The 27299-nt window shown below is 39.3% G+C and overlaps 1 protein-coding gene and 1 long non-coding RNA gene across 3 annotated transcripts in view; one reads left to right on the forward strand and one right to left on the reverse strand.

Moving 5' to 3' along the window:
- The window catches only part of Prat (Phosphoribosylamidotransferase), a 32481-nt gene extending 15860 nt beyond the window's left edge, over positions 1-16621 (reverse strand). Inside the window, exon 1 of the mRNA XM_067759247.1 lies at positions 15144-16621. Coding sequence (XP_067615348.1) covers positions 15144-16280 — 1137 coding nt within the window. The 5' untranslated portion in view covers positions 16281-16621. The remainder of the gene's footprint in view (positions 1-15143) is intronic.
- Positions 1-27299, forward strand: part of LOC137236529 (uncharacterized) — a 57356-nt gene that overhangs the window by 958 nt on the left and 29099 nt on the right. For both annotated transcript variants that reach the window (XR_010948473.1, XR_010948474.1), the window contains exon 3: positions 204-516. This is a non-coding gene — a long non-coding RNA (uncharacterized lncRNA). The remainder of the gene's footprint in view (positions 1-203; positions 517-27299) is intronic.

Consider the following 27299-nt stretch of genomic DNA (forward strand, 5'->3'; position numbering starts at 1 on the left):
TTTTTTTTAAAACAATGTTGATAAGAAATTGTTGCATTAATAATTAAATAAAGTAAAGAAAAAAATATATATGCACATGTAGAAACACATAGAAAGTGAAGTTAACGTTAGTCATAGCAAAAATGCTTCCTCATTAGTTTGCATTTCACAAATAAAACCAAAACAAAAGGATATTGTGAAATCGCTAGTAAAAGAAAAGATAGATTTCATGTAGAAAAAGGAAAGAAGAAACGAAGAAAAATTTTATTGTAGAAAAGAAAAGTTATTAAGTGAAATACAAAAAAAAAAAAAAACAAAAAAAAAACTGCAAATAACATATTTAAAAGAAACCAAATTTTACGTTTGGGTCAATAATATGGATTGTTAAGCCGAAACAATAACCATAATGAAAGTAGTACACTCAATTTAACCAAAGCTTTAACCTCCAACAATTGACATAGAATCATAGATCCTGCATCATCATGGAAGGCCTTTCAGCGATGGAGTGCAAACGAATCTACATAACTATCACATTCTGTAAGTAAATTATCCTTTGTTTACACTTGCTATATTTTTGGTGGGTTTTGGGTGTCGTCTTAAGCCACGTCAAAGCAAGCAACGTATGTACACTTGTACTTACATATGTACGCTCAGCGCATCAGCTGATGATATATAACTTTGTTAATATGAGCCGGTGCATTTGCTAATTATATGCACAAAGGTTGATACATAGTTCTTTCGGGAACTGTTACTATGTATATACATGTGCTTGTTGATTTGACTGCTTACGATCAAAGAATCCAAAACAAAGAGAAATTATCAATGAATAGAAAAAGAAGATATATGCTTATGCTAACAACAGAAAAACCTGTTTTTAGGATTTTTACTTTTTAACTTTAGGCTTCTTGCGTATGAATGCCTGGTAGAAGATAATTTTTGAGTAAAGCTTTGGATAAATACATACCTAACATATGAACTTTTAGTTTTAAACAAGACAAAACTACCCCCTAAAGAAATCACATTAGTTTTTTTTCCTTCGTACATATGTAGTAGTTTTGCAAAGAAGTAATAATTTTTATATCTGATATTTTTGTTTTGTTTATTAAAACAATTTTGATAACAGAGGAAAGTTCGCAATTCGAAAAATATGTAAATAGTTTAAAGATGATCGCTTGCTGATTTGTAAACACAATATCGAATAGAGATCTTATATAGCCTAATTCCTAATTATGTATCTTTATATATAAGTGATTATAGGATGTTGTAAATAGTTTTAAACAAAAGAGCAATACAATTTTATGGTTTTGTTCATGTACTTCACATTTTTTTAAGAATGAATACAAATATTAAATGAGTTTGTAAAGAATACCAAATGTCTTAAATTCTTTAGAGTTTTCCTGTCGGCAACCGGTGGCATAGGGAGGTAGGGAAAGTTGCTTTCTATGAGCATCTTCTTGAATCCTTTTTATTGCGAAGATCTTGGTAGGGTAGGGTAGAGAAAGCGAATGTCAATTAACATCTTAGACATCGCTGATCAATCAATATGACGTACATTAGGGTGTTCTCTTTTTCTTTTTAAAAATTTGTTTCTTTCTAAATTTTGTACTTCTGTTAGTAAGACCTATTACTTTTCATTAGGAATCCCATTAAATCAAATTTATGGTAATGCAGTTGAGGTATGGCAACAACCCACCCCACGCCGAAAGAGCTAAGGCACCAGAGGATTCCGACTGCCGCGACCCATCAACTGTCGGTAGGTTCATATCCTTTCCTATTTTTACCACCTAGGAACCAGCTTACCTACTCATTCATCCTCACCCCCCTTCTGGTAGGCTGTTACATAAATTTTTGTGGCCCCACGAGGAGCCACTAAGGTTGTTACATAAATTTTTGGCGCCCAACACGTGAGGCCACTAATGATGTGGTGAACATAATTTAAATCATACTTTTAGAGCATTGCGTTGTTTGGAAGGCAGTAGTACTTATTTGGTACATCACTTAGTAGAAAATATTTCCACCTATATACGCCATCGTTAGTTGTCGCACTTTTCCAGTTTGTGTTAGAGTTAAATAGATAGTTTGATATTTTAGTATCATCTCTGCCGATGAAGTTAGGCTCAGCTTAGGTCTAATTCCGCATTGATTGATACCGGAGAGCTCAGTTGGTCAAGCCGCCTACGACGCTGTTTCTTCGGATAGGATACCCCGTTGAGAGGCATGGTTGGCTACAGGGGAATCTATGGAATCGGACTTTAGATAGCAATTTTCATCCGCTATCAACGTAATAACTCTTGCACGAATAAAGCTCATTGTTTTAATAAAACCATTTTTCGTTTTGTTTCAACTTTTAAATAACGTTGCATGCATTTCCAGAATATTGCGTATTCGGCTCAGCTCGGATATCAGTACTGAATGACCTTGCGACCTAATTTTTCTAGTGAAGCTTAAGGAGTTTTGGTTTACTTAGTCATGTTTGGAACAGATTGTTGGAAACATTTACTTGTCGTTTTTGTGGTTAAGTTGTTGCCTGGAATATGTTTGTATGCTGTATAAGCGTTCACATACCGAATAATTTAATCCACAGATCGGCAGGAAATCTTTCTAACATCGGTTTTGTTTCTAGTCGAGTCAATTTATATAAGTAATTTTCATCCAGTCTATAGTTTTTTTTTTTATTTGGAGAAATCATTAGTCCTTTTGGTATAGACTTTTAAAAACTGTGGTACACATTTCTAGAATATTACGTATTCGGCTCAGCGCGGATACCAGTACTGAATGTCCCTGCGACGTAATTTTTCTAGCCTAACCAAAAGCTTTGATTGAACCAAAGTTATAGAACGAATTGCTGTTGATTTTTATCTGCATATTAAGGGTCAAGTTGTTGTCTGGAACATGTTCGTATGCTGCAGTGGCGTACACGTGCCGAATGATTTGAGCCCAAAGTCTGTAGTGCAAGACCTGGCAACGTTCTAGTTTTGTCAAGTAGATTCAATAGAAAACAAAAAATACCTGTCATCCTAGTATTCGTCTTATTGAATATTTTACTCTACCTCTTTTATGCCATCAGCCTATGCCAAAACCAGGAAAACACATTTTTTGATAACGCCCTTACAGCACAGTCCCCCGTCAGGTGCAGTTACCGATAACCAATGCGCCTTATGTAAACAAGAAATAAATAACACCCATCCTTGCTATTTGCTAGTTTGCATGCACGTCTTTCACAAACCTTGTCTTGAAAGTTGGTTAGCAGAGAATAGTCATTGCTTTCTTTGTAACCAGATAATTACCCAATCCGACCTTAAAGTAGTAGTTGGAAATTGCTCACCTGGAGGTAAAAAGTCCACCAATACTGGTGAAGTTGAACGAGCCGTAACTCGAAATCTTGCTAAGACCTTAAAACAAACTCAATCCCCAAATTCTATTGAAACACAAGAGATGCGTGGTACAAATGCAAGTGCCGCAGCTTCTTCTGCACTAGATGCTAGTCATAGCACCAATCAGACTGAAGCTCCTTCTAGAAACCAAGGTACTCGAAGACGAGGTAGGCCCAATCGGAATCGTAATTCCCGACAAGGCAACGAGTTCGACTACACAACTATACAGGAAATGATAGAGCAAACAATTACTAGGGTAATAACATCTTTGAATGTGAGCACGTCTCAGAATGCTCAGCCCAGTTCTAGCCCAACAAGTAATCCAGTTTTGCCCATAACTAGTGCTCATACCTCTGCTTCGACAGCATCGTCCACATTTATCAGGAAAACAGCTGACGTCATGCAAAAGTGGAATTTACATTTTGACGGCTTAGGAGTAGAAGAATTTATATATCGGGTGAAATAGTGACTTCACAGCCATGTGTAAGCATATGCACATTTTGTTCGCTGGTAAAGCCAGAGACTGGTACTGGAGATACCATAAGCAGGTTAATCGTATCATTTGGTCGGATATTTGCGCTTCGCTGCGACAGCAATATAAGGATTACGGCTCTGCCTTTATGTGCAAGGAGATGATTAGGTCTCGTAAGCAGAAACCTGGAGAATCATTCGTCTCTTTCCATGATGCAGTAGCGTCACTTATCGACAAATCAAGCGTTCAGATGGACGAAGAAGAAATCATGGAGATTTTAAAAAATAACGTACTTCCTGAAACTAGAGAAAAACTATTATATCAACCTGTACACTCCGTAGGACACTTACGTCCTTTGGTACAGATGAGCGAAAACTTAACCAAAGAGCTCAGTTGTCGTGCCGATAGTGTTACAAAACCGCGACCTTTGGTTAGTCGTCGCCAAGTGAATGCCCTGGAAGAAACTAGTTCAGAACAAATAGAAGACATAAATATTGAAGGAGATTTAGCCGAAATTCGCAGCAATCATTCAAAAACTAAATGCTGGAATTGTGAAGAGTTAGGTCACATTTGGAAAGATTGTTTGGCGGAACGCCGCATTTTTTGCTACGGTTGTGGCACCCCTAATGTCTACAAGCCACAATGTCCATCTTGTCTTCGAAAGGCGTCGGAAAACCGACAAACGGGTACATCCAATACCAGCCGGATGGACCCGAGAGCGTGAATAAGCCAATTCTGGCGCAAGAAAATAATTTCAAGAAATCGTTCGTAGATCCAGTTCCTTTTCATCGACGATCGTATGAAGAGAGGTTTAAAAACTATTTAGAAGTTAAGAATCGTCTGTTTAAGGACATCTCCCCTAATGCAAGTAGGCGTACGTTGCGCTTACGGAAGTTTTTTGAAAACGTGGGAGAAAGACCAAAAATTATTAGTTTCGACCATTTTCAGTAATAAGTATGATATGCGAAGTTATGCAGAAGTTTCGTTTTTAACATATAAAGAACTTGGTCTTTTAGACACTGGAGCAAATATAAGCTGCATCGGTTCAAACCTTGCGAAAGTAGATTTTTCAAATATCCCCGAATTCAGGCCTATAAAATCGGAAGCAAAAACTGCCGATGGTGAAAAACGGCAAATTATAGGTGTACTTAATGTAGTTATGACCTATAAGTCTGTCAAGATGCCGATGAAACTTTACGTTATACCCTCCATAAAACAGAAACTTTTTTTAGGCCATGATTTTTGGAGAACCTTTGCCCTTGCACTTAACATAATAAGTTCCCTGAACTTGCATATAGATTCAAAAACAGGAGAAGACCCAAATCTGTATCCTTTGAGTCAGCCAGAAATTCAACAGCTTGAAGTCGTAAAAAACTTGTTTCCAAATGCATCTAAAGGATTAGGCCGTACTTCCTTAATTCAACATCATATCGATATAGGAAATGCAAAGCCGGTAAAACAGCGTTTCTATCCCGTTAGTCCAGCGGTAGAAAAGTTGCTTTATATTGAGATAGACCGAATGCTCGAGTTGGATGTATTTAACCATCCGTAAGTGCTTGGAGTTCCCCCATGCGTCTCGTAATTAAGCCTAATAAGGTTCGACTCTGTTTAGACGCTCGTAAGCTTAACGACGTTACAATAAAAGATGCCTATCCTTTACCTAGCATTGATGGAATATTTTCAAGACTACCGAAAGCTAATATAATTACCAAACTTGACCTGAAAGATGCATATTGGCAAATTGAGCTTAGTCCTGAGTCAAAACCGTTGACTGCGTTTACAGTCCCGGGGCGACCGCTGTACCAGTTTAAGGTCATGCCGTTCGGCTTATGCAATGCGCCGTCTACAATGTGTCGTCTCATGGATGAAATAATTCCACCAGATCTTCGACATTGCGTTTTTGGTTTCCTCGACGACTTATGCATTGTATCGGAAGACTTTTCGTCACACATTGCGGTTGTAGTTCGCTTGGCAGAACAATTTCGCAAAGCAAATTTGACTCTTAACATAGCTAAAAGCCAATTCTGTGTCACAAGCATCAACTACCTAGGTTATATCATTGGTAGGGGGGGTATTCGCACTGATCCCGATAAAGTGTCATGTATTGTAAACTGGCCCACACCTAAAAACTTGAAGCAAGTTCGAGGCTTCCTTGGAGTTTGTGGATGGTACCGTCGGAGGAAAGTTCGCAATTCAAAAAATATGTAAATAGTTTAAAGATGATCTCTTGCTGATTTGTAAACACAATATCGAATAGAGATCTTATATAGCCTAATTCCTAATTATGTATCTTTATATGTAAGTGATTATAGGTTGTTGTAAATAGTTTTAAACAAAGAAGCAATACAATTTTATGGTTTTGTTCATGTACTTCACATTTTTTTTAAGAATGAATACAAATATTAAATGAGTTTGTAAACAATACCAAATGTCTTAAATTCTTTAGAGTTTTCCTGGCGGCAACCGGTGGCATAGGGAGGTAGGGAAAGTTGCTTTCTATGGGCATCTTCTTGAATCCTTTTTATTGCGAAGATCTTGGTAGGGTAGGGTAGAGAAAGCGAATGTCAATTAACATCTTAGACATCGCTGATCAATCAATATGACGTACATTAGGGTGTTCTCTTTTTCTTTTTATAAATTTGTTTCTTTCTAAATTTTGCACTTCTGTTAGTAAGACCTATTACTTTTCATTAGGAATCCTATTAAATAAAATTTATGGTAATGCAGTTGAGGTATGGCAACAACCCACCCCACGCCGAAAGAGCTAAGGCACCAGAGGATTCCGACTGCCGCGACCCTTCAACTGTCAGTAGGTTCATATCCTTTCCTATTTTTACCACCTAGGAACCAGCTTACCTACTCATTCATCCTCACCCCCTCCTGGTAGGCTGTTACATACATTTTTGTAGCCCCACGAGGAGCCACTAAGGTTGTTACAATATCAAAGCTTGCCCTGTAAGAAGATTCAGAGAAAAAGCAAAGCCGCCATGGTGGAGCAATGAACTGAGTCTTCTAAGAAGACAGGTAAAAGAAATGTTTAAGCTCGTAAAGACCGTGGAAAGCGGAGCGTGTCGGGACGAGTACAGGGATCTACTGAGGATCTACAAGCGTGAAATTTCCAAGGCGAAGAGAATATCATGGAAAAGTCTCTGTACGGACATAGAGTGCTCCAGCGAAACAGCACGGGTGAAAAAATCCTAGGAAGGGGAAACATAGTGCAGGGACTAATAAAGAAAGAGAACGGGTAATGGTCACGTAATAGTGAGGAATCCCTTGAGGTGCTTTTTGACACACATTTCCCATCGGGATACGGTTCAGAAGAGCCAGCAGACATCACTCACACTTCGATCACGGAGCGGGTAGTGCCGGGCTTGGTGACCGATACCAAGATCGAATGGGCAGTGAAGACGTATTCTAAGTTTAAATCGCCGGGCCCAGATGGTATAATCCCGACCATGCTACAAGTTTCCAGTATGGCCGCGTGGAATGGCTTAAAATATTCGATGGGAGCATAAGGCTGAATCATGTACCGCACTCTTGGAGAACTGCTCGTGTAGCTTTCCTACCAAAGGCGAGGCTGATAGATGTGTACATAAAGTCAACGTGGATGAAAAGCTGCTCTCCACAACACAGCATGCGTACACCAAAGGCAAGTCGGTAGACACCGCATTGCATAGGGTGGTAATAAGCATAGAGAAATCCCTGGAATATAAGGATTATGCTCTAGGAGTCTTCTTGGACATTGCCGGGGCTTTCAATAATGTTTCTTAATGGGCGATTATGGATGGTCTTAATTACATTAAAGTACATCCAGCCTTAACCAGATGGATCCGCTGCATGTTAAATTGCAGGAAGATCACAATGGGGATTGTACGAGGCCACGAAATCAGTGGACAGGGGCACGCCGTAGGGAGGGGTGCTCTCACCTCTGTTGTGGACGCTGTTCATCAACCAACTGCTCAGGCGATTCGATGAGGGACACGTAAAATTTGCGGTTTACGCAGATGACGTTGCAATTGTCATAAGTGGAAAGTGCCTTCCAACGATTAGTTCTTTGATGGATCGGGCGCTTCGGGGAATTCATACCTGGGCATCTAATGTCGGGTTGAAAGTCAATGCGGAGAAGACGGATATGGCGTTGTTTACAAAGAGGTACAAGGTCCCAAATTGGACCAGGCCTAAGTTAGGAGGGGTGACCTTACAGGAGAAACCTTGCACAAAATATCTAGGAATCATCCTAGACAGTAAGCTGTCATGGAAGCTCAACGTGGAGGAGAGGGTGAAGAAGGCCTCAACGCCACTTTATGCATGTAGAAGATTGCTGGAGTGTACGTGGGGCTTATCGCCCTCTCTTTCTCATTGGGTTTTTACAGCGATTGTAAGCCCTATTCTATACTATGGAGTTCTTGTTTGGTGGAAAGCCACACAAAAACAACATACCTCAAAAAGTTAGAGCGGATATGCAGACTATCGATGCTTAGCATTACGAGAGCCCTGAAAACAACCCCGACGGCTGCACTGTATGCCATTCTGCACATTCCACCTGTAGACCTGGTAGCAAAGAACATAGCATTAACAACTGCAACCAGGCTCGGTGCCTTGGGGCAGCTTGAGCGCCGACCATATGGCCATAGTAGTATAGCGTCATCAATCACAAGACGAACAGACTACCTGATTCCCTATCTGCGCTTCGAGGGAGATCTTAAAGCCAAAATGGACGGTTGGCGCAAGGGTGCGCAAATGGCGGACGAGGCGATACATGTGTACACAGATGGTTCCAAAGTAGTGGAAGGAGTAGGGTCTGCGGTATACTGTGCTGATCCGAAAATAAGCAGATCCTACAGACTGCCGGATTACTGTAGTGTTTTCCAAGCAGAAATATTAGCCGTAACCAAAGCAGTAGAATCCCTGGAAGAGAATAGCTTAAGCTGCAACCGTGTTAACTTTTATATTGGCAGTCAAGCAGCAATTAAGGCAATAATCTCGCATAGCACAGCATCTAGATGCGTGTTAGAGTGTAAGCAGTCTCTGGAGAGAATCGGGACAGGGAGAAGCATACATCTATATTGGGTCCCAGGGCATGTGGGAATAGATGGGAATGAAAAAGCGGATGAATTAGCTAAAAAGGGCACATCCCTTGAAACTTGCTCCGTAGACGTCCCAATTAGACTGGGGGAGAATAAGCGAAGGCGAGAGGTGCACATTATCGACCAAGCGGGAACGGCGTGGGTTCAAGCGCGGGGCTGTAAAGTGTCGAAGATTATGTGCAGGTCTTGCAACCTTTGACTAACAAAGTTGCTTTTATCATTAAAAAGAGAGGAATGTAGACTGATGACGGGTATTCTGACTGGATACTGCCTTCTGGCGTCACATGCCTTTAAATTAGGCTTGGTCAGTGATAGCATATGTAGGAAGTGTGGGTTGGAGGAGGACACAATCGGGCACATTCTGTGCTCGTGCCCTGCACTTGCCAGGCTAAGACTCCAGCTATTAGGAGTGATAAAGCTGTCAGATCTAGAAGCAGCAAGTGGCTTAAGTCCTAGGAAGCTTCTAGTATTTTCCAAGAGGACGGAGTTATTTTATAACATAGGTCCTGGTTTTTGATAGGGGTTTTCAGTTTGGCCGTTAAAACAAACTTGTGGTAACACTAACACCGGCCAGTTCAACCTAACTTAACCTACTTTGAAAATTATTTGTAATTTTTTAGTTCCATATGATTAAAAGCGTGTTTTTTAGTTTGTAACACGCTTATATTAGCTTTACTTGTATGAATGCTTGTTTGTAACTCTCTAGGCTAGGCCCGCAAAGTATAGTTAGACCCATCTATCGGCATTTACCGGCAGTGATTAAAGAGCACGCTACAAAACGAGTTGTGCTTAATAGCGGAGATACGAACCTCTGTGCTACGGTGATATCAACATCAAATATCTAAGTGGATTGTTGATACTAAAACTAAGGCCTTAATTCTGTATTGCGAACGATAACTCAGACAAACGATTCGCCTCCAAACGATTCGCCTCCAAACGATTTCTTCTAGCAATGGTATTCTCTATCATTTTCGCACGGCCTTTACGTTTCTTACTTTATTTCAAACAGGAAGGTGAAAGCAAGTATCAAATGATATGTTGCCATCGTTTAACATAGTGCAAACACACTACCGATTTGTCTCTGAGGCGAAACGAACATTCGTTTCGTAATAGAGAATGAGACCCTAAATATTTAAACGTTTTTTTTTTAGTTTTTTTTTAACTATATTTATTTTTATTTTAAACTATATTTATTTGTTTGTAACTCTCCTTTGCCTAGCCTAGAGAGTTACAAACAAACGAACATGCATATATACATGTATATAAGTTATTGAGCTTAAATCAAATTTCGGAGTCCAAATTCAATTTAACTGTTATTTTACAAAATTGATACTCAAATATGAAAGTTATAGTTTTTTTTGGATAGAACGGGATGCACTGAGCTCAGTGCTAAGAAATCTCAAATTTCGCACATGGTCGTATTTGGGTGGTTTTGCAATTTGTTCATAGATGGTTTTGCAAAGGCATCGAACGATATGTCTTTTTTTTTCATTTTTCATTTCATTTCATTCATTAAAAATATATGCTATCCATTTAAACCTTTTTTTTAAAGCATAATATTGTGGCGAATGTTGACAACACTAGGCTGTTAGTAAATAATCACACAACAACAAAAACATGAAGCAGCCACTCTTATGTACAAGTACACATTAAAGCTAGCAACACTTTTTACAAGGCAACGAAGAGATATCTCACTCATACAGATGTAGTCAACAGCCGTTAATAACGCCGCTTCTTTAGATACTCAAATATCGCATGTTCTGTGCGGAAATTTCTATATACAGAAAGAGGCGTGGCTACTGACCGATTGCACCCATTTTTTTAGAAAACTTTCCCACCATAGCTGAATACGGTTTACCAATTTTCACTCTAATAGTTGTATTGGAATGAAATTTATTGCAAAAATTCGCAGCAAGTTCACTATTTATACTACGAGATTTTCGATATAGTAGTTTGTTTATGATAAATTTCTAGTATTATTAACATAAATTTTCAAAAATACAAAGGGTGTTAAATTTTAGGAAACAGGAGAATCGATTGGCACCAAATTTTTTTAATTCGGATAAGCCGTTTTCTTTGTTATCAGCCGGACTTTTATTTTGGCCTTAAAAAATAAAAGTCCGGATTTGACTTTTATTTCCCGACTTTTATTTTTAAAAGTCCGGGTTTAACTGGTTCTATCGGACTCAAAAAATAAAAATACAGATTTTACTTTTATATGTGGACCTTTATGGAAAAAGATGGAAAAGTAAAAAAGATGCATGATTCGACATGATATTGCTATAGGAATACCTGGGAACTCAGACATTTTCACCTAGGACAATTTTTTGAACCGGACTTTTTCGAAAAAAAATATAGTTATATTCGGTCCCTGTATAGAATGCATTTTTTTGTTCGTTTTACAAACTACTTCAGGTTCTAATGATACCAAATCGTTTTTATTTGCTAAGAGCCGTTTCTCGATACTTTGGCAACTAAAAAGTTACAAATTCATCCGAATGTTTTCTCAAGGAGAGGGAGATTTCTCTGCCATTTCTTAGGAGTTTTTTCACTTGCTAAATTAAGGGGAATGCATCAAAATAGTTAAAGGAAATTGGTTCTTTTAAGAAAGAACACTTATTTGTACAAATTTGTTCTAAAATATGTATGTACATTCTACCACAATATTCTCACTGTTAATAAAACAACAACTACAACCACAATATTCTTTATTTTAAGTCGAAAAGTATATCATAAGCAACGGAAGAGCTCTTGGTATATTTGATGCAGCCATTCAGAAATTACGCAAGATTTTTTTAAGAATGCTTAAATAGATTTTAGCATATGACGCAGGACGAATTCAACTCAACTTGGCCGCCAGAAATTTGCTTTGCTGAATGGAAGCAGGCAACTCCGGCGGATTTGTGTTATCCCACCATCTTCTTTTTCTTATGCTCCTCTGTTGATGTTGCTGTGGCACCAATTCAATACTCATTTCAGTAAATACCACATGAAATGCAATACTGTGCATTGTTTATATTTTATTTCTTAATTTCAATGAAATTTGCAACAATAATTAAATTTTCCATTTTTTAAACAAAAGAAGAAATGCGCAACGAAATTTCAATTGACAAAACAGCTGACTTCGAAAATTCGAAATTCCTATTCCTCAATTATTGTTCTCCCTAGGAGAAAAGAATTGGAGGAATTTTTCCGCGTGAAAAAAGAATTCGCTAGAACAAATTTCCGAGGGAATATTTAGAATTTGGCTGATTTTGTTTAAAAAATTTAAAAGTTTAATTATTGTTGCAAATTTGTTTGAAATTAAGAAATAAAATATAAAAAATGGACAGTATTGCATTTCATGTGGTATTTACTGAAATTAGTAATTAATTGGTGCCACAGACAAATCAATAGAGGAGCATAAGAAGAAGAAGACGGCGGATAACACAAATCCGCCGGAGTTGCCTGCTTCCATTCAGCAAAGCAATTTTCTGGCTGCCAAGTTGAGCTGAATTCGTCTTTTGTCATTTGCCAAAATCTATTTAAGACTTCTTAAAAAATCCTTGCGTAATTTCTGAATGGCTGCATCAAATATGCCAAGATCTCTTCCGTTGCTTATGATATACTTTTCGACTTAAAATAAAGAATATTGTGGTAGAATGTACATATTTTAGCACTCTTTTGTACAAATAAGTGTTCTTTCTTAAAAGAACCAATTTCCTTTAACTATTCTGATGCATTCCCTTTAATTTAACAAGTGAAAAAACTCCTAAGAAATGGCAGAGAAATCTCCGCCTCACTCAAATTCATATTACCTACTTTTCTCCCATAACCGGTTTCCGCTTTTTCGAACATTGTTCAGAACAGGAGGAAAGGGAGAAGTGAAGAAAATTCAAAAGGAGTTTTTCGTTTAGAATTCGAGGAATGGGAGAAGGGAAACAAGTAAGGAACGCTAAGTTCGGGTGTAACCGAACATTACATACCCAGCTGAGAGCTTTGGAGACAAAATAAGGGAAAATCACCATGTATGAAAATGAACCTAGGGTAACCCTGCAATGTGTTTGAATGGCATGGGTGTCAAATGGAAGGCATTAAAGAGTATTTTAGAAGGAATTGGGCCATAGTTCTATAGGTGGACGCCTTTTCGAGATATCGCCATAAAGGTGGACCAGGGGTGACTTTAGAATTTGTTTGTACGATATGGGTATCAAATTAAAGGTATTAATGATGGTTTTAAAAGGGAGTGGCCCTTCGTTGTATATGTGAGGGCGTTTGCGAGATATCGACCAAAACGTGAACCAGGGTGACCCAGAACATCATCTGTAGGGTGCCGCTAATTTATTTATATATTATGTATTACTACAAAAAGTATTCCTGCCATGATTCCAAAGGCTTTTTATTTCGCCCTGCAGACCTTTTTCATTTTCTTCTACTTAATACGGTAGGTGTCACACCCATTTTACAAAGTTTTCCCCAAAGTTATATTTGCGTCAAAAAAACCCATCCAATCACCATGTTTCATCCCTTTTTGCGCATTTGGTATAGAATAATGACATTTTCATAGCAGGATTTCGCCCATTTTTAATACCAAGATAAAGTGAGCTCAGACAAGTACGTGAACTAAGTTTAGTAAAGATATATCGATTTTGCTCAAGTTATCATATTAACGGCCAAGAGGAAGGGCAGACGGTCGACTGTGTATAAAAACTGGGCGCGCCTTCAACCGATTTCGCCCATTTTCACAGAAAACAGTTACCGGGATAGAAGCGATGCTGTTACCAAATTTCACAAGCATTGGTAAATTTTTGTTCGACTTATGGCATTAAAAGTATTCCAGACAAATTAAATGAAATAGGGCGGAGCCACGCCCTTTTTGAAATTTCTTTTATTCTTGTATTTTGTTGCACCATATCATTACTGGATTTGAATGTTGACATAATTTACTTATATACCGTAAAGATATTCAATTTTTTGTTAAAATTTGACTTTCAAATTTTTTTTAAGTGCGTTCGTCATCCGATTTTGCTAATTTTTATTTAGCACACATATAGTAATAGGAGTAACGTTCTTTCCAAATTTCATCCTGATATCTTCAACGACTGCCAAATTACAGCTTGCAAAACTTTTAAATTACCTTCTTTTAAAAGTGGGCGGCGCCACGCCCATTGTCCAAAATTTTACTTTTTTTCAATTTTGCGTCATAAGTTCAACCCACCTACCAAGTTTCATCGTCTTAACCGTCTTTGGTAATGAATTATCGCACTTTTTCGGTTTTTTGAAATTTTCGATATCGAAAAAGTAGGCGAGGTTATTGTCCGCTTTCGTTCATTTTAAATATCTGTCTGAGATGAGTGCCCAGGAACTTACATACCAAATTTCATTAATATACCTCAAAATTTACTCAAGTTATCGTGTTTACGGACGGACAGACATGGCTAAATGATTTTCTTTTTTCATCATTTTGATATATAGAAGGGTAATAGTCTAGTTGAGGGGTCGACTGCTAATAGGCTACCAAAAATATCGAGAGAGGTGTCAAACGACGCGTCTTGACATCAGTATTAATAATCCGAAGGCGGAAAATAAAAATTTTAACGCGTTCAAAAGATATTGACGAAAAACCGAAAAAAGACCGCAGGTACCTCCGAAACCGGGGGTCGGATCCATAGTATTTTTGCGCAGAACACCTTTCTGCCTTCGGCTACCGCCACGGTGATGTACAAGTTTTTTTGGGGTACAAACACAACAACAACCACATGGAAATCGCCAACTTCAAATGCAAATATCTCCGGACAGAGATAAAATTTTTCTTTTACGCCATCGGATTATTGTTCTCGAGATTAATACGCGTCGTTTGACACCTCTCTCGATATTTTTGGTAGCGTATTAGCAGTCGACCCCTCAACTAGACTATTACCTATAGAAGTCTATATCTACATATCTCGATTAGTTTATGCCGTTACGGATTACCGTTATGCGAACAAAATTAATATAGTCTGTGAGCTCTGCTCAGCTGAGTATAAAAACTCGCACGGAATTTTTGTTTAGAATTCGGCTGCATGCTAAAGCTTGAATTTGCGAAAGAAAAGCACTCCAATATACATCAATTATCCACCAATGTCAAAACAAAACGAATCAGAGGCACTCACGTTTAATCAAAACAAAACCCCACTTTGCACATCACGAATGTAAATAAACTCATCTACATCTGTACATACATATGTTTACAAAACATTCATTCACACTCACCTCTCTTGCATAACCGTGCGCTGCAGCTGTTCCCGACTCCGGCACCGAACTCACTATATCAGCATCGATAAGCGCTTCACGTGCGAGCTGTCTACCGCATTGCATACGTACGGTATAAACCATTTGCCCCTCAAAGATGGAATCTCCACGAGCAAAATAAACATACTCAAATATACAAAATGAGATCTGCTTGTAATCCGGCAATTTGACTATATCAATGGTACGAATACCTTTGCGCGTTAACTCAACGATTTCGCCCGGCTCCACTTCGCGTATGTAACGAGCTCCAATCGATAAGAAACCACAACTCTCACTGGAAATTACCCAACCATCGGCAGTTGCGTCCTCAACCTTGGCATTCGAGTCAATATTTATGGGTATAATTTTACCAATACAGAGCGGCCGATTACCGTAGGAATCACGTGCTGCATAAATCTTATCATTAAACATCATCACCAACGAGTATGAGAGTGGCGCTAATTGCATAAATTGACGTATACGCGCCGGCCAGTCTGGTCCGTTTTGTTCGGAGACACCTTCAGGTGACAAACACAGGGATTGTCCAATTAGCTCGCTATCGCTTTGGGTTGAGAGACCAACACCGCGTATAAGTAAATCTCGCCTAAGCGATTCAGAGTTTACCAACTCTCCGTTGTGAGCTAACGCAATGGCACCGTGAAGTGTATGCACGATAAATGGTTGGCAATTGACCACTTCCGAGGCGGCAGAAGTAGAGTAACGTGTATGCCCAATACCAAGATTACCCTTTAGCTTCTTAATCGATTCGTCATTGAAGAGCGTGCTGATCATACCCATGCCCTTGTGTGTATTAAAATTTTTCGAGCATTTACCTTCACTTGTGACAATGCCAGCCGATTCTTGGCCACGATGTTGCAATGCCACTAAACCCAAACAAATCACATGCGCCACATCAATTTGTGTTGGCCAATCGCCACAAGCAATTGCACCGAAAACGCCGCATTCATGTGTTAAACCTGTTGCTGGCTCTGTACTAGCCTTCTCTTTCTCCCCCTCATTCAATTTCGAATCCAATTTCAAATTATTGATTGACTTTGACAACTGCAATTGCGCGTTAAGTTTGTTAAGTTTCTTGGTTTGGCCACTTGCTGTTGCCATGTTCAATATCCACTTGTTTCGTTACGTTTATATGTTTGTTTGTAAGTATAAATGTATGTGTGATGATATAGTTTACTGATTTATTACTTATTGATCACGCTTATTCGAATTGACGCGCTACCTACGATTTCCGGTTTATAAAATAGGTACAGGCAAAATATTATTCACATCAACCGTGAGTTACGCGTGGGTTGTGTGAATAAATTTTGCTTTCGTTTATACTCGCCTTTTTTCCACGGCATAAACTTTCCATGTGCGTTTAGTTTTATTACTTTGACGGGCGTGTACCTGACCAACGTATTTGTTCACTTTCCGGTTTGACGAATTGTTCTAAACTGATTACTTGTGAACGCCTGAAATGTAAGCAAGCCCATTGTGCGGATTTCCCAAGCCAAGCGAGCGCACAACAAAATAAAAAAAAAAACGATCTTTGCTGGCGCTCTCACGCGCTCAACAGAGTTGCTTTATTACGGCTGCGATCATTAACCCATGGTGCGATGGTGGCGGGTTATAGCGGGCAAGCACATTTATATAATTATTAATACGCCTTGATGTCCTATGGCCGTTAGTAAGATCTATTAGCTCCACACATGTTTTTTTATTTCCTTTCATTTTCTAAATTGAATCAAAAGCAGCGGAAACAATGTTAGCCCAGATATCCAAATCACTCTCCACAACATGTGCCACTTGGGAGCAGGCAATTGAAAAGTAAAGTTTTCTCTCGTCATTTCCCCTCGAGGATATTCGACCGGGTTTGTGAGGAGGAGGGTTTTCCTATAGCAACTGCAGGTCGCACTGTTCATCTGCCTTCACAACTCATCTATCATCTACGAAGCAGAAGTCGTTGATATTAACAAAACCTAATGTATCTTGGTTGAAATTTCAATAAGAGGCCGAGAGGTATGTTTATACTCCGATGGCTAAGCGCGGGGTTGGGTAAAATATGATTATGGTTCAAAACTTTCTGTTTAGATTTCTGATCTTCAAAATTTCATGCAGTAAAATGCTATACTTTCAAATGCTGATTGAAAAATCGGAAAAGTATATCGTCGGCATAGAGCGCAAACCTGCTACGCACCATGTTTTCCAAAAAAGTCTCTTCTCGATGCAGTTAGATAGAGCAGGAGCTTATGCATCAACCTGGCATCACAGTAACATCGTCATTGATATTAACAAAACCTAACGTATTGTAACGAACTTACTGCAAATCCTGTTATTTGCAACCTTCTGCTAAGATCGAATCACTAAACTGTTGAATAAATAACTCCAATATTTAATAATACAAAATGGCCTTTATTCAAGTACTTTCAAAATAACACTTCTATTGCTCGACAGATAGCGTGCTTAATCGAAACTGATTGTAGCGCCTCTACCGTTGCTGCCTTTTATACTCTTTGATTTCCTCGCTGCATCTTCTAGGCGCTTCTGTTCTAGAATCTACTAGTTGGTTATCTGTTATAATTATAACTACAGATGTACGTGTATAGCTCTCATATGCGCGTGTGTTTGTGAGCGACACTTCCACAATTATAATTGCATATGTCAGATAAGATATCTGTTCGTTGCTTCCCCGCTAAGTGTACGTACATATGTGTAGATATAATGATTGAATTATTGATGTGCATTCATGTCGCTGCTTAGCATCGGCTTAGAGATGACAGTACCCCTTAGTGTTGCTAATATTGGTTACACTGCCGTCCACCTAAGTCTGATCGTCAAACAAATCTCTCTTTCATTTTGGTTCGTGGTTTACCGATGGTTTGTATGCGGTATACTACATCGTTGATCCGTTTTACAACTTTGTATGGGACTTCCCAATTACACTGCAATTTCGGGGACAAACCTTTTTTTCGTTGTGGGTTGTATAACAGCACCAAATCTCCTTCCTGAAGACCTTCCGAATTAATTGCTTTATTGTATCTGGCTTTCATCTTGTCACTCATAATCTTTGTTCGTTGCCTTATCAGATCATGTATTTCTCTCAGCTCTTCTTCCAAATCACCAGTTGATTTCTTGACATTGCTCTCCTCTCTGCTTGGTCTTTCGTTTCGTTCGAGCCCTTGCACAACATGTGACAGATCTGTATCTTCTAGCTGACACTTTTTAGTTGTTCCTTGTCCCATTAATCCGTACACGTTACAGTCATTAGCCGGATATCTATAATGTGTTCTTTAGCCTCGGCCTTTGAACAGTGCTTGCATTCCAAACTACATGGGCTTCGTGATATTGCATCGGCATTTCCATGGGTACTACCTTTTCGATGCTCAATCGAAAAGTCATAGCTTTGTAGTCGCTCGATCCACCGTGCCAATTGTCCTTCCGGATTACGGAACTGCAGAAGTCATTTTAACGCTGCGTGATCTGTCCTGACACGGAATCGCTGGCCGTAGAGGTATTTGTGAAAATGTTTAATGCACTCTACCAATGCCAACAGCTCTCTCCGCGTAACGCAGTAGTTCCTATCTAGTTTTCCAATCGAACGGCTGTAATAGTCAACTACCTTCGCCTGTCCATCGACCAGTTGTGAAAAAACGCCTCCTATAGCATATTGTTACGAATATTAGCAACACTAAGGAGTTCTGCCATCTCTAAGCCGATGCTAAGCAGTGACGTGAATTCACATCCATAGATCAATCATTATGTATCTACATAAACGAAACAATAATTGCGTCTATACATATGTACCATGTACGTATACGAGTATGCAATGAGAGAAGCTAAAATCGTGCAATTGTAGTTACAGCTGGAAAGTTTGAGAGCTGATTGACTAGTAGATTCTGGAAGCGCCTAGAAGATGCGAACGTTGAAATCAAAGGCAACAAGTGTAGAGGCGCTGGAATTCAGTTTGATTTGAGATTTCGATTAAGACGCTATCTAGCGAGCAAGAGCAGTATTATTTTGAAAAGTAGAGTTTCATTTGAGCTATCAATCAGTTTGGTTATTAAGCAAGCTATTCGTTGCAAAGTTTGAGTGTTATTGTGAAGTACTTTAATAAAGGCCATTTTGCATTATTAAATATTGGAGTTATTTATTCAACAGTTTAGTGATTCGAACTCAGCAGAAGATTGCAAATAAGGGGAATTGCAGTAAATTCGTTACAATAACCACTCGCATCTGTATCTAGAATAAATGTTGCTCCTGGAATCGGATATGCCAACATTGGGGCAGTGCACAAATGCTCCTTCAATGTTTGGAAAGCCACTTCTTGCTCCTTCTTCCATTCAAAAGCTTTATTTTTTCTTGTAAGCTCATGGAGGCTATGGGCTACGCTGGAAAAGTTTGGTACAAATTGGCGGTAATATGTGCACAGCCCAAGGAAACTTCTTAATTCATGCAAGTTCTGTGGTCTTGGCCAATACTTTACTGCCTCTATTTTTTCATTCGCTGTACAGATACCTTCTGTCGTTACCTTGTGACCCAAATAATTTACTTCCTTTTTAAACAGCGAACACTTTTTGGGACTTAGTTTCAGACCAGCGCCAGCTATTCTCTGGAAAACTTCCTCCAAGTTCTTAAGATAGTAGCCACTTTTCAAGTCCAGTGTGGAAAACCATTTCGTACCAGAGAGCGAGCCCAGAGTGTCGTCAGTTCTTGGTAATGGATAGCTATCCTTTTTCGTGACGTCGTTCAACTTGCGGTATTCCACGCAAAACCTCATTTTCCCATCCTTCTTCTTCAAAAGTAACACAGGTGAGCTCCATGGACTAGCTGATGGTTTGATGGCGCTGCTTTCGCTCATTTCTTGTACGATTTGACTCACAACTTCCCGTTTCGCCAGTGGAACACTACGAGGAGCTTGACATATCGGCCTCGCGTCTCCAGTGTCAATTTGATGTTTCACAACATTGGTGCGGCCTGGTTTAGAACCATCCTGGTCAAATATGTTCGCGTACTTTAGGACCAGTTGTTTTGCCTTACTCTGATAGGCCTCCTCTAGCCCCTGCATCCATGCCGTGATGTCATTTGAAAGAAATTTTCCCCTCTACCTAATGGTAAACTCATTGTTAGGAGACACTAGTTGGGGGGAGTGGGGAGATTGTGGCATATGCTGGTGACCTAACTATTGCTTATAGAGGCGAGATCCCTCAAACTTTATGCGACTTGATCCCTATGGGCCTCCTGATGCGGATTCAGAGTCAATTCTAATATACCAAACAGTACAAAATGCCACCATTAATCCTACCAGAACTAAATGGTGTGCGCCTAAGTTGTTGTTGTTGTAGCGATAAGGTTGCTCCCTGAAGGCTTTGGGGAGTGTTATCGATGTGATGGTCCTTTTCCGGATACAGATCCGGTAAGCTCCGGTAACACAGTACCATTAAGGTGCTAGCCCGACCATTCCGGGAACGATTTATATGGCCACGTTAAACCTTCAGGCCATCCCTCCCTCCCCACCCCAAGTTCCATGAGTAGCTTGGGGTCGCAAGAGCCTCGTCTGTTAGTGAAACAGGATTCGCCGCGGATAGGTGCGTTTGACAATTGGGTTTGGAGAAGCTATATATTTCGCTGGCAATTTGAAGGATTTCGGCGGCCACCGTGGTGTGATGGTAGCGTGCTCCGCCTATCACACCGTATGCCCTGGGTTCAACTCCCGGGCAAAGCAACATCAAAATTTTAGGAATACGATTTTTCAATTAGAAGAAAATTTTTCTAAGCGGGGTCGCCCCTCGGCAGTGTCTGGCAAGCGCTCCGATTGTATTTCTGCCATGAAAAGCTCTCAGTGAAAACTCATCTGCCTTGCAGATGCCGTTCGGAGTCGGCATAAAACATGTAGGTCCCGTCCGGCCAATTTGTAGGGAAAAATCAAGAGGAGCACGACGCAAATTGGAAGAGAAGCTCGGCCTTAGATCTCTTCGGAGGTTATCGCGCCTTACATTTATTTATTTATTTAATTTGAAGGATTGCGCTACACCGCCCCTTGAATCTGGTATTTTATTCGCGTCTTACGACAGGCATACCTACCGCGGGTATATTCTGACCCCCTAACCTGCTGGGGTAAGGCATAAGCCTGGCAGATAATGCCAAATTTCTAAGCATAAGCGGTGCTCTAAGAACAACGCCTAGCGAAGCTCTTCAGATCTAAGCTAAGTAGAGTTGGAGTATACTCAGGGATCTTCAACTCCAGCTCTCCTTCAGACTACCCGATCACTGCAGCGTATACGAGGCAGAAGGTTCAGAAATCATGGAAGCCGCAGTTAGGATAGTGACACACAATGTCGGGAAAGAAACATTTATTTTCAGCGACAGCCATTCTGTTATAAAATCTCTTGGTTCCTACTCGTTGAAATCTGAACTAACACTAAACTGTCGCCGATCTCTTCAAGAGATAATCCAACCGAACCGTGCACACCTCACATGGGTCCCTCGACATAGGAACATCGAGGGAAACTGCATTGCAAATGAACTCGCTAGGCAGGGTACAACCAGGGAGATTCTTAATGCAAGCTAATGCTAAAAGAGCATATCCACCGTTAAGCCGACGTAAGATGGCTACAAACACCGGGGTGTCGGACATAGAAGGAAACCTGGCCAAAATGGGATCCTAAAAGGTCCCGTCACGTGTACAACCTAAGTAGGGATACAATTTCCACATTTGTAGGGGCACTAACTGGGCATTTCCTTATATGCAAACATGCAGAAAGGTTGGGAGCGCCGATGATGCAGGAGTTATAAAGAACATGAGGAGGAGGAAACGGTGATTCACTTCATCTACAACTGCCCGACACTAAGTAGTGCACGACAGCGCTTTCTGAATGCTCCATTTCTAGATAATCTGAGCGAGGTGGTGGAGCATGACATTAAGGACCTGGTAGCTTTGATCAGGTCCTCAAAATGGTTCGAAGAGAATAGAAAAGGTAATGGTGTATTTTTGTGGTTTCACAACAGGCCTAATGTCACTGGCATAGGTGTTCCCTCGGGCAGCCACTTCAACCTCACCTAACCTATCTGGCTAGCTCCTACAGCAGATGTGATAGGCGAATTGATGAATTGAGCTTTTGATTGGTAACCAAATGTATTATCCCCTTGATTTAAAAAAATGGTCTGCAGTCTTAGTCTATTTATACAAAGGTAGTCTTATAAAATTATGTTCATCATTTTAGCCAAATTGGACAAAGTTTTTTCGATCCCAGCGCCCCGACTTGACGAACGGAATTATACTACTTTAGGTACATTGCTAACCACGTACAAAGCAATTGGCTGGCCGCTCAAGATCTACGCGTCACTAGTTTGGTCGCCTGGTCTTAAAAATACACATTGGAAAAGGCTACAGACCTGTCAAAATGCTGCAATCAGACCTGCCACCGTATGTCTCCTTATGACCCCCGAACACCATCTACATAGTGAGGCCAAAGAGCTCAATATTAAAGAGCACAACGAAATGCTGAACAATCAGTTTTTGCTTAATTGTCACAAACCAGGACATCCTAGCAAACAACTGCTTGATTTAGCACCGCATCCACGGGGATTAAGGGATCATCTCCTAAAGCACTATGACGAGATCCGGCACCTGCCAACACAGCCGTTTGATCCAGGCAAGCATAGACAGCCAAATCCACACAGAATCGGTAAACGCCCTTGTCAGGACGCGCCCGGTGAACCCCTTTATTAATATGCAACATTATCAAGGGAGACACGAGTCACCCTGGCCCAACTTCGTTTTGGATACTGTAACAGATTAAACTCTTACTTGTCCAGAATCAACCCCGACATACGTAATGTATGTCCTGCATGTGATGTGTCCCCTCATGACACCAACCATCTTTTCAATTGTAATGTGGGACCTACGCCTCTAACACCTATTTCCCTATGGTCCGCCTCTATTGAAACAGCCATTTTCCTTGGAATTCTGAAGTGCAGCGGGGGAGACGTCGTCACTCTAGGAGTAAGTGACGGGTGACTACGCCTGAGTCGTGAAAGGCCAGGACGGAATTGCTTTTGCAAGCATTGGGGTACCCGGTATATTTAGGTTTGCGGCCTGGCAACATGGCCCAATGAAGCCCGTCGGGGGGTTTCCGTCGCGGACACCAGAACATCTAGGAAAGTGGCACTATCCAAGGCAGGAGCTGCATTGGGCGGATGTCGCATACATATATAGATGTCACAAATATATATAAGGACTAAGAGTCTGTTTCCCTGACCTACACGATTGCTGCCGGAAAATAGTCTTGTAGTAACGTGCCGTGGTTGACTGTATCAAAAGCTTTTAATAAGTCTATCGCTACGAGTACTGATGATTGGCAATGCGCAAATTTGCGGTGAAATATGGGAGCAAAATGGCTTCAACCAATTGCAAAACCGTCTATATCACGGCATTTGAATTTTACAGGAGAGCAGAAAAACTTATTTTACAGCGTTTTTTTAGGAGCTTTTCCGTGATGAATCTTTATTTCTAAATATGTGAACACATTTAGTTTGTATATAGTCAAAAATGTTCCTGTTTTTCCACCGTTAGGAGCTTTATATAAATGCGAGAGCTCGAATGCAGGTATACCTGTCGTAAGAGGCGACTAAAATACCAAATTGATTCAAGGGGTTGTTTAGCGCAACCCTTTCAAAAGGTTGCCAGCGCAATATATATGTAGCTTCTCCAACCCAATTGTCAACCTCACCTACCGGTGGCGAATCCTGTTTCTTTAACAGCCGAGGATCTGGTGACCCCAAGTTCCTTATGGATCTAGGGGGTGGGGGCGGTATGGCCTAGAAGGTTTCATGTGGTCATATCAAATCGTTCCCGAGATGGTCGGGCTAGTACCTTAATAGTGCTTGTTACCGGAACGTACCGTATCTGCATCTGGCAAGGGACCATCAACATCGATAACGCTCCCCACGGTCTTCGGGGAGTGTCCTTATTTCATTTCATTTCATTTATTGAAAAAGAGTATTGGTACAATAAGATCTATGATCTTTTATAGTACAACAAAAAGTAAATCTCAATGATAAAAAGCAAAAATAATAACAGAGGGTTATGTAGGTTAAATTATCATATTAAACATAGAGAAGTAAATTAAGAAAGTATCTAAAATAAACAAATAATTAAATTCAATAACAAAACATTGTTTACACTCATACATATTGATGGCGAAAACTCAAGAAGTATATTGGTTTCAACTAAAATGCTCATAAAGAACATTTTTAAAGTTGCTTTTCTTTGGACTACTGCGAATGGATACTGGAATAGAGTTCCATAGGCGAATAGCATTGACAAAGAATAGCCGTCCAGATGTTAGATAGTTATAAATTGGTAGTATTAGGTCGTTGATTCGAGCAGACTTGGGGAAAATTAGCTTATATATAGGTAACTAGGCTCCTTATTAGTGTGACCGTTATTTTCGTATTTTCACTTAGGAACCCCTTAGATTTATTCCAAATTAGAAAAAAATTATATATAAAAAGTTTTAGATCGTTTGCATAATTATTGGGCGTGCCTTGAGCCCACAAAGTTTGCTAAAAATGCTATTTTTGTCAGTATGGCTCGCTTTTATTGTTCTTAACTTCAGTAATATTTATTTTATAGAAAAACTTTATTTACAAATATTCTAGGGACACATCTGATGAACAATGTTGCTCTGTATTAGTTTTCTTTAACATTAATATTTAATCCAGAAAAAACCAAATTAAAAAATAACAGCGAAATTTTCACATATCTTCGCATTCTTTGCCTGATGATTATTTATTTTATTAAATGGTGAGGGTTTGAATTGCTTACTGAAAAATAGTAAAATTTAAAAATTTTTGGCTTTACCAGCAATGATTTTTTGTCGGTTTGGAATTTTTGCATACAGCTTACATTTGTATTTGAAAAAAATATTTCAGCAACAGAAAAAAGCAAAGCAAACATTTTTTTTTTGTTTTTTTTTTTCATTTTACTTCAGATATTACTTGAATAGATGCGAGCTGTCGTCGTCAGCAGAAAAAAAAACTTGAATATTTTACTGTGCTTTGAAGCTATAAGTACTTCATGATCAACTATTTTTAAGTAAACATTTTTCAATATTTTAACAGCCGAAATTCTAGTAGTTTAAAGAAATCGCGTTGACAAGTATTAGGGGTTATATGTGCCCGTTTTATAAATATGTATTTCTTCGATAGATGGGGCAGTGCTAGTCTCTAGGGCCGAACGGAGGACAGTCTCTCCACAAGGAGATACTTATTGTGTGACAAATGATCCGAGAGAAATTGAGCCATGCTACATTGAAATGCCATGCTTTGGTCCCGGAAAAAACCCCGAGTGACTCCAGTACATATACCAAGCTACCGGTGGAGGTGCAGATTTTGTACGTACGTATTTGTCTTTTTTTTCAGTAGAAGCATGCGTATATTGTGTGTCGGGGGTTAAAACAACATAAAAACAAGATATACCTACTCGTAGATGAAGGCTATTACGATCAATACATCTTACAATTGTTTGTATGTCGCTTTGAAAATCAAATAGTTCTGCTGAAATAGCAAAAAAAATGTACTTTTACTTATTTTCAGCAAGTAATTCGCATAGCGGAACGATACAGGTGGCAGCATGGTGACATACCTACAAACATAAATAAAAATTTCATGTACTTTGTTTTTGTAAATTCGATGGACAAATCTCAAAATCGTACTGCGCCGTATTTTGATGTATCAAATCAAATAAAAAAAGCTTAAAATCAGCTGTCCCATGCTGCCACCTTGTATCGTTGCGCCATGGTAATTCGAAACCAGAATTTAGGCTGTTAAAAAACTGAAAAATGTTTACTTAAAAATAGTTGATCATGAAGTACTTATAGCTTCAAAGCACAGTTAAATATTCAAGTTTTTTTTCTGCTGACGACGACAGCTCGCATCCATTCAAGTAATATCTGAAGTAAAATGAAACAAACAAAAATTGTTTGCTTTGCTTTTTTCTGTTGCTGAAATATTTTCCAAATTTAAATTCAAGCAATTTTGTAATACTGAAAATTAGTTCAGCATTTTCAAACCCTGAATGGTGTAGTTATAAAAAGTTTTGTAATAGAATATCCTTCGTGCTCATAGGATGTTTTTGATAGTTTTTGACTACTTGCTATATATATCAATTTGAAGAGCAGTTTTAAAATTACTATCCGCATGCTATAAACTTGGATAATTTTTCAAAAATGCTTTATTGATTTTAAAGCGAAAAAAAAATAGTGTGTCTCAGAAGAAATGAACTGATCCATTCCGCCTCCAATAACATGCATAACATTGAAATTTTGAATTGAGACGCGTTTTAGGTCTTCATCTAAAGTCTCACGACTCAATGCCTTCACCATCTCTTTTTTTTACTCAACAGAAACACTGTTATCAAAAAATGCCAAAGCTACACATTCAGAACTCAAGTACCATAAGTGGTTTTTAAATTTGTGTAATGCAACTTGAGATATATCAGCATCAATTTTTTTAAAAGAATTCAGTTTTTTTTCAAAAGCTGCAAATCTTTGTATGGTGCTTGTGCAGCAGAAGGGGCAGAGAACCACATCTCAACATATATTGAAAAAATAAAAATACATATATTTCGTAAAGCTTTCCTATCTTTTACTGCCAAATCAAAGTCAAGTCAAAATAGAAATATTTTTAAGCAGTATATAGCTTTTGCCATCCATCTCGCGTGGTGGACAGCCCCAGGGCGCGAAAAGCTGCATCGCGAATAGGTGGAGTCTCGTCAAGAAATATTAGTGTTAGCTCAAGGAACTCCCTGTAATCATCTCTTGGCTGTTTAGTTTTGATCACATCGTTCACAAATTCAATTATTTTATCTTTATCTACTGTTAAATATTTTTTGACATCATTATCTACCATTCCAGACTGATAATTATTTTGGTTAATATTTCCCCATGTATTTTTAAATTGTTCAATTATTTTGACATTTGGGCTGTCGGGTTTGCTCATCTTGACTTCAAAGGCACTTATAATACGACTTCCAAAATGTGGTGACGGCAAGGTAGCCAAAGAAGCTGCTTTTGAAGACTGTGTTCAATAGTCGTACGGGTTCCATTAAAACGGCTGTATTTACGGCAGTTGTGTCTA

The sequence above is a fragment of the Eurosta solidaginis genome, chromosome 1, assembly GCF_040869045.1.
Source record: "Eurosta solidaginis isolate ZX-2024a chromosome 1, ASM4086904v1, whole genome shotgun sequence".
In the NCBI taxonomy this organism is placed as follows: domain Eukaryota; kingdom Metazoa; phylum Arthropoda; class Insecta; order Diptera; family Tephritidae; genus Eurosta; species Eurosta solidaginis.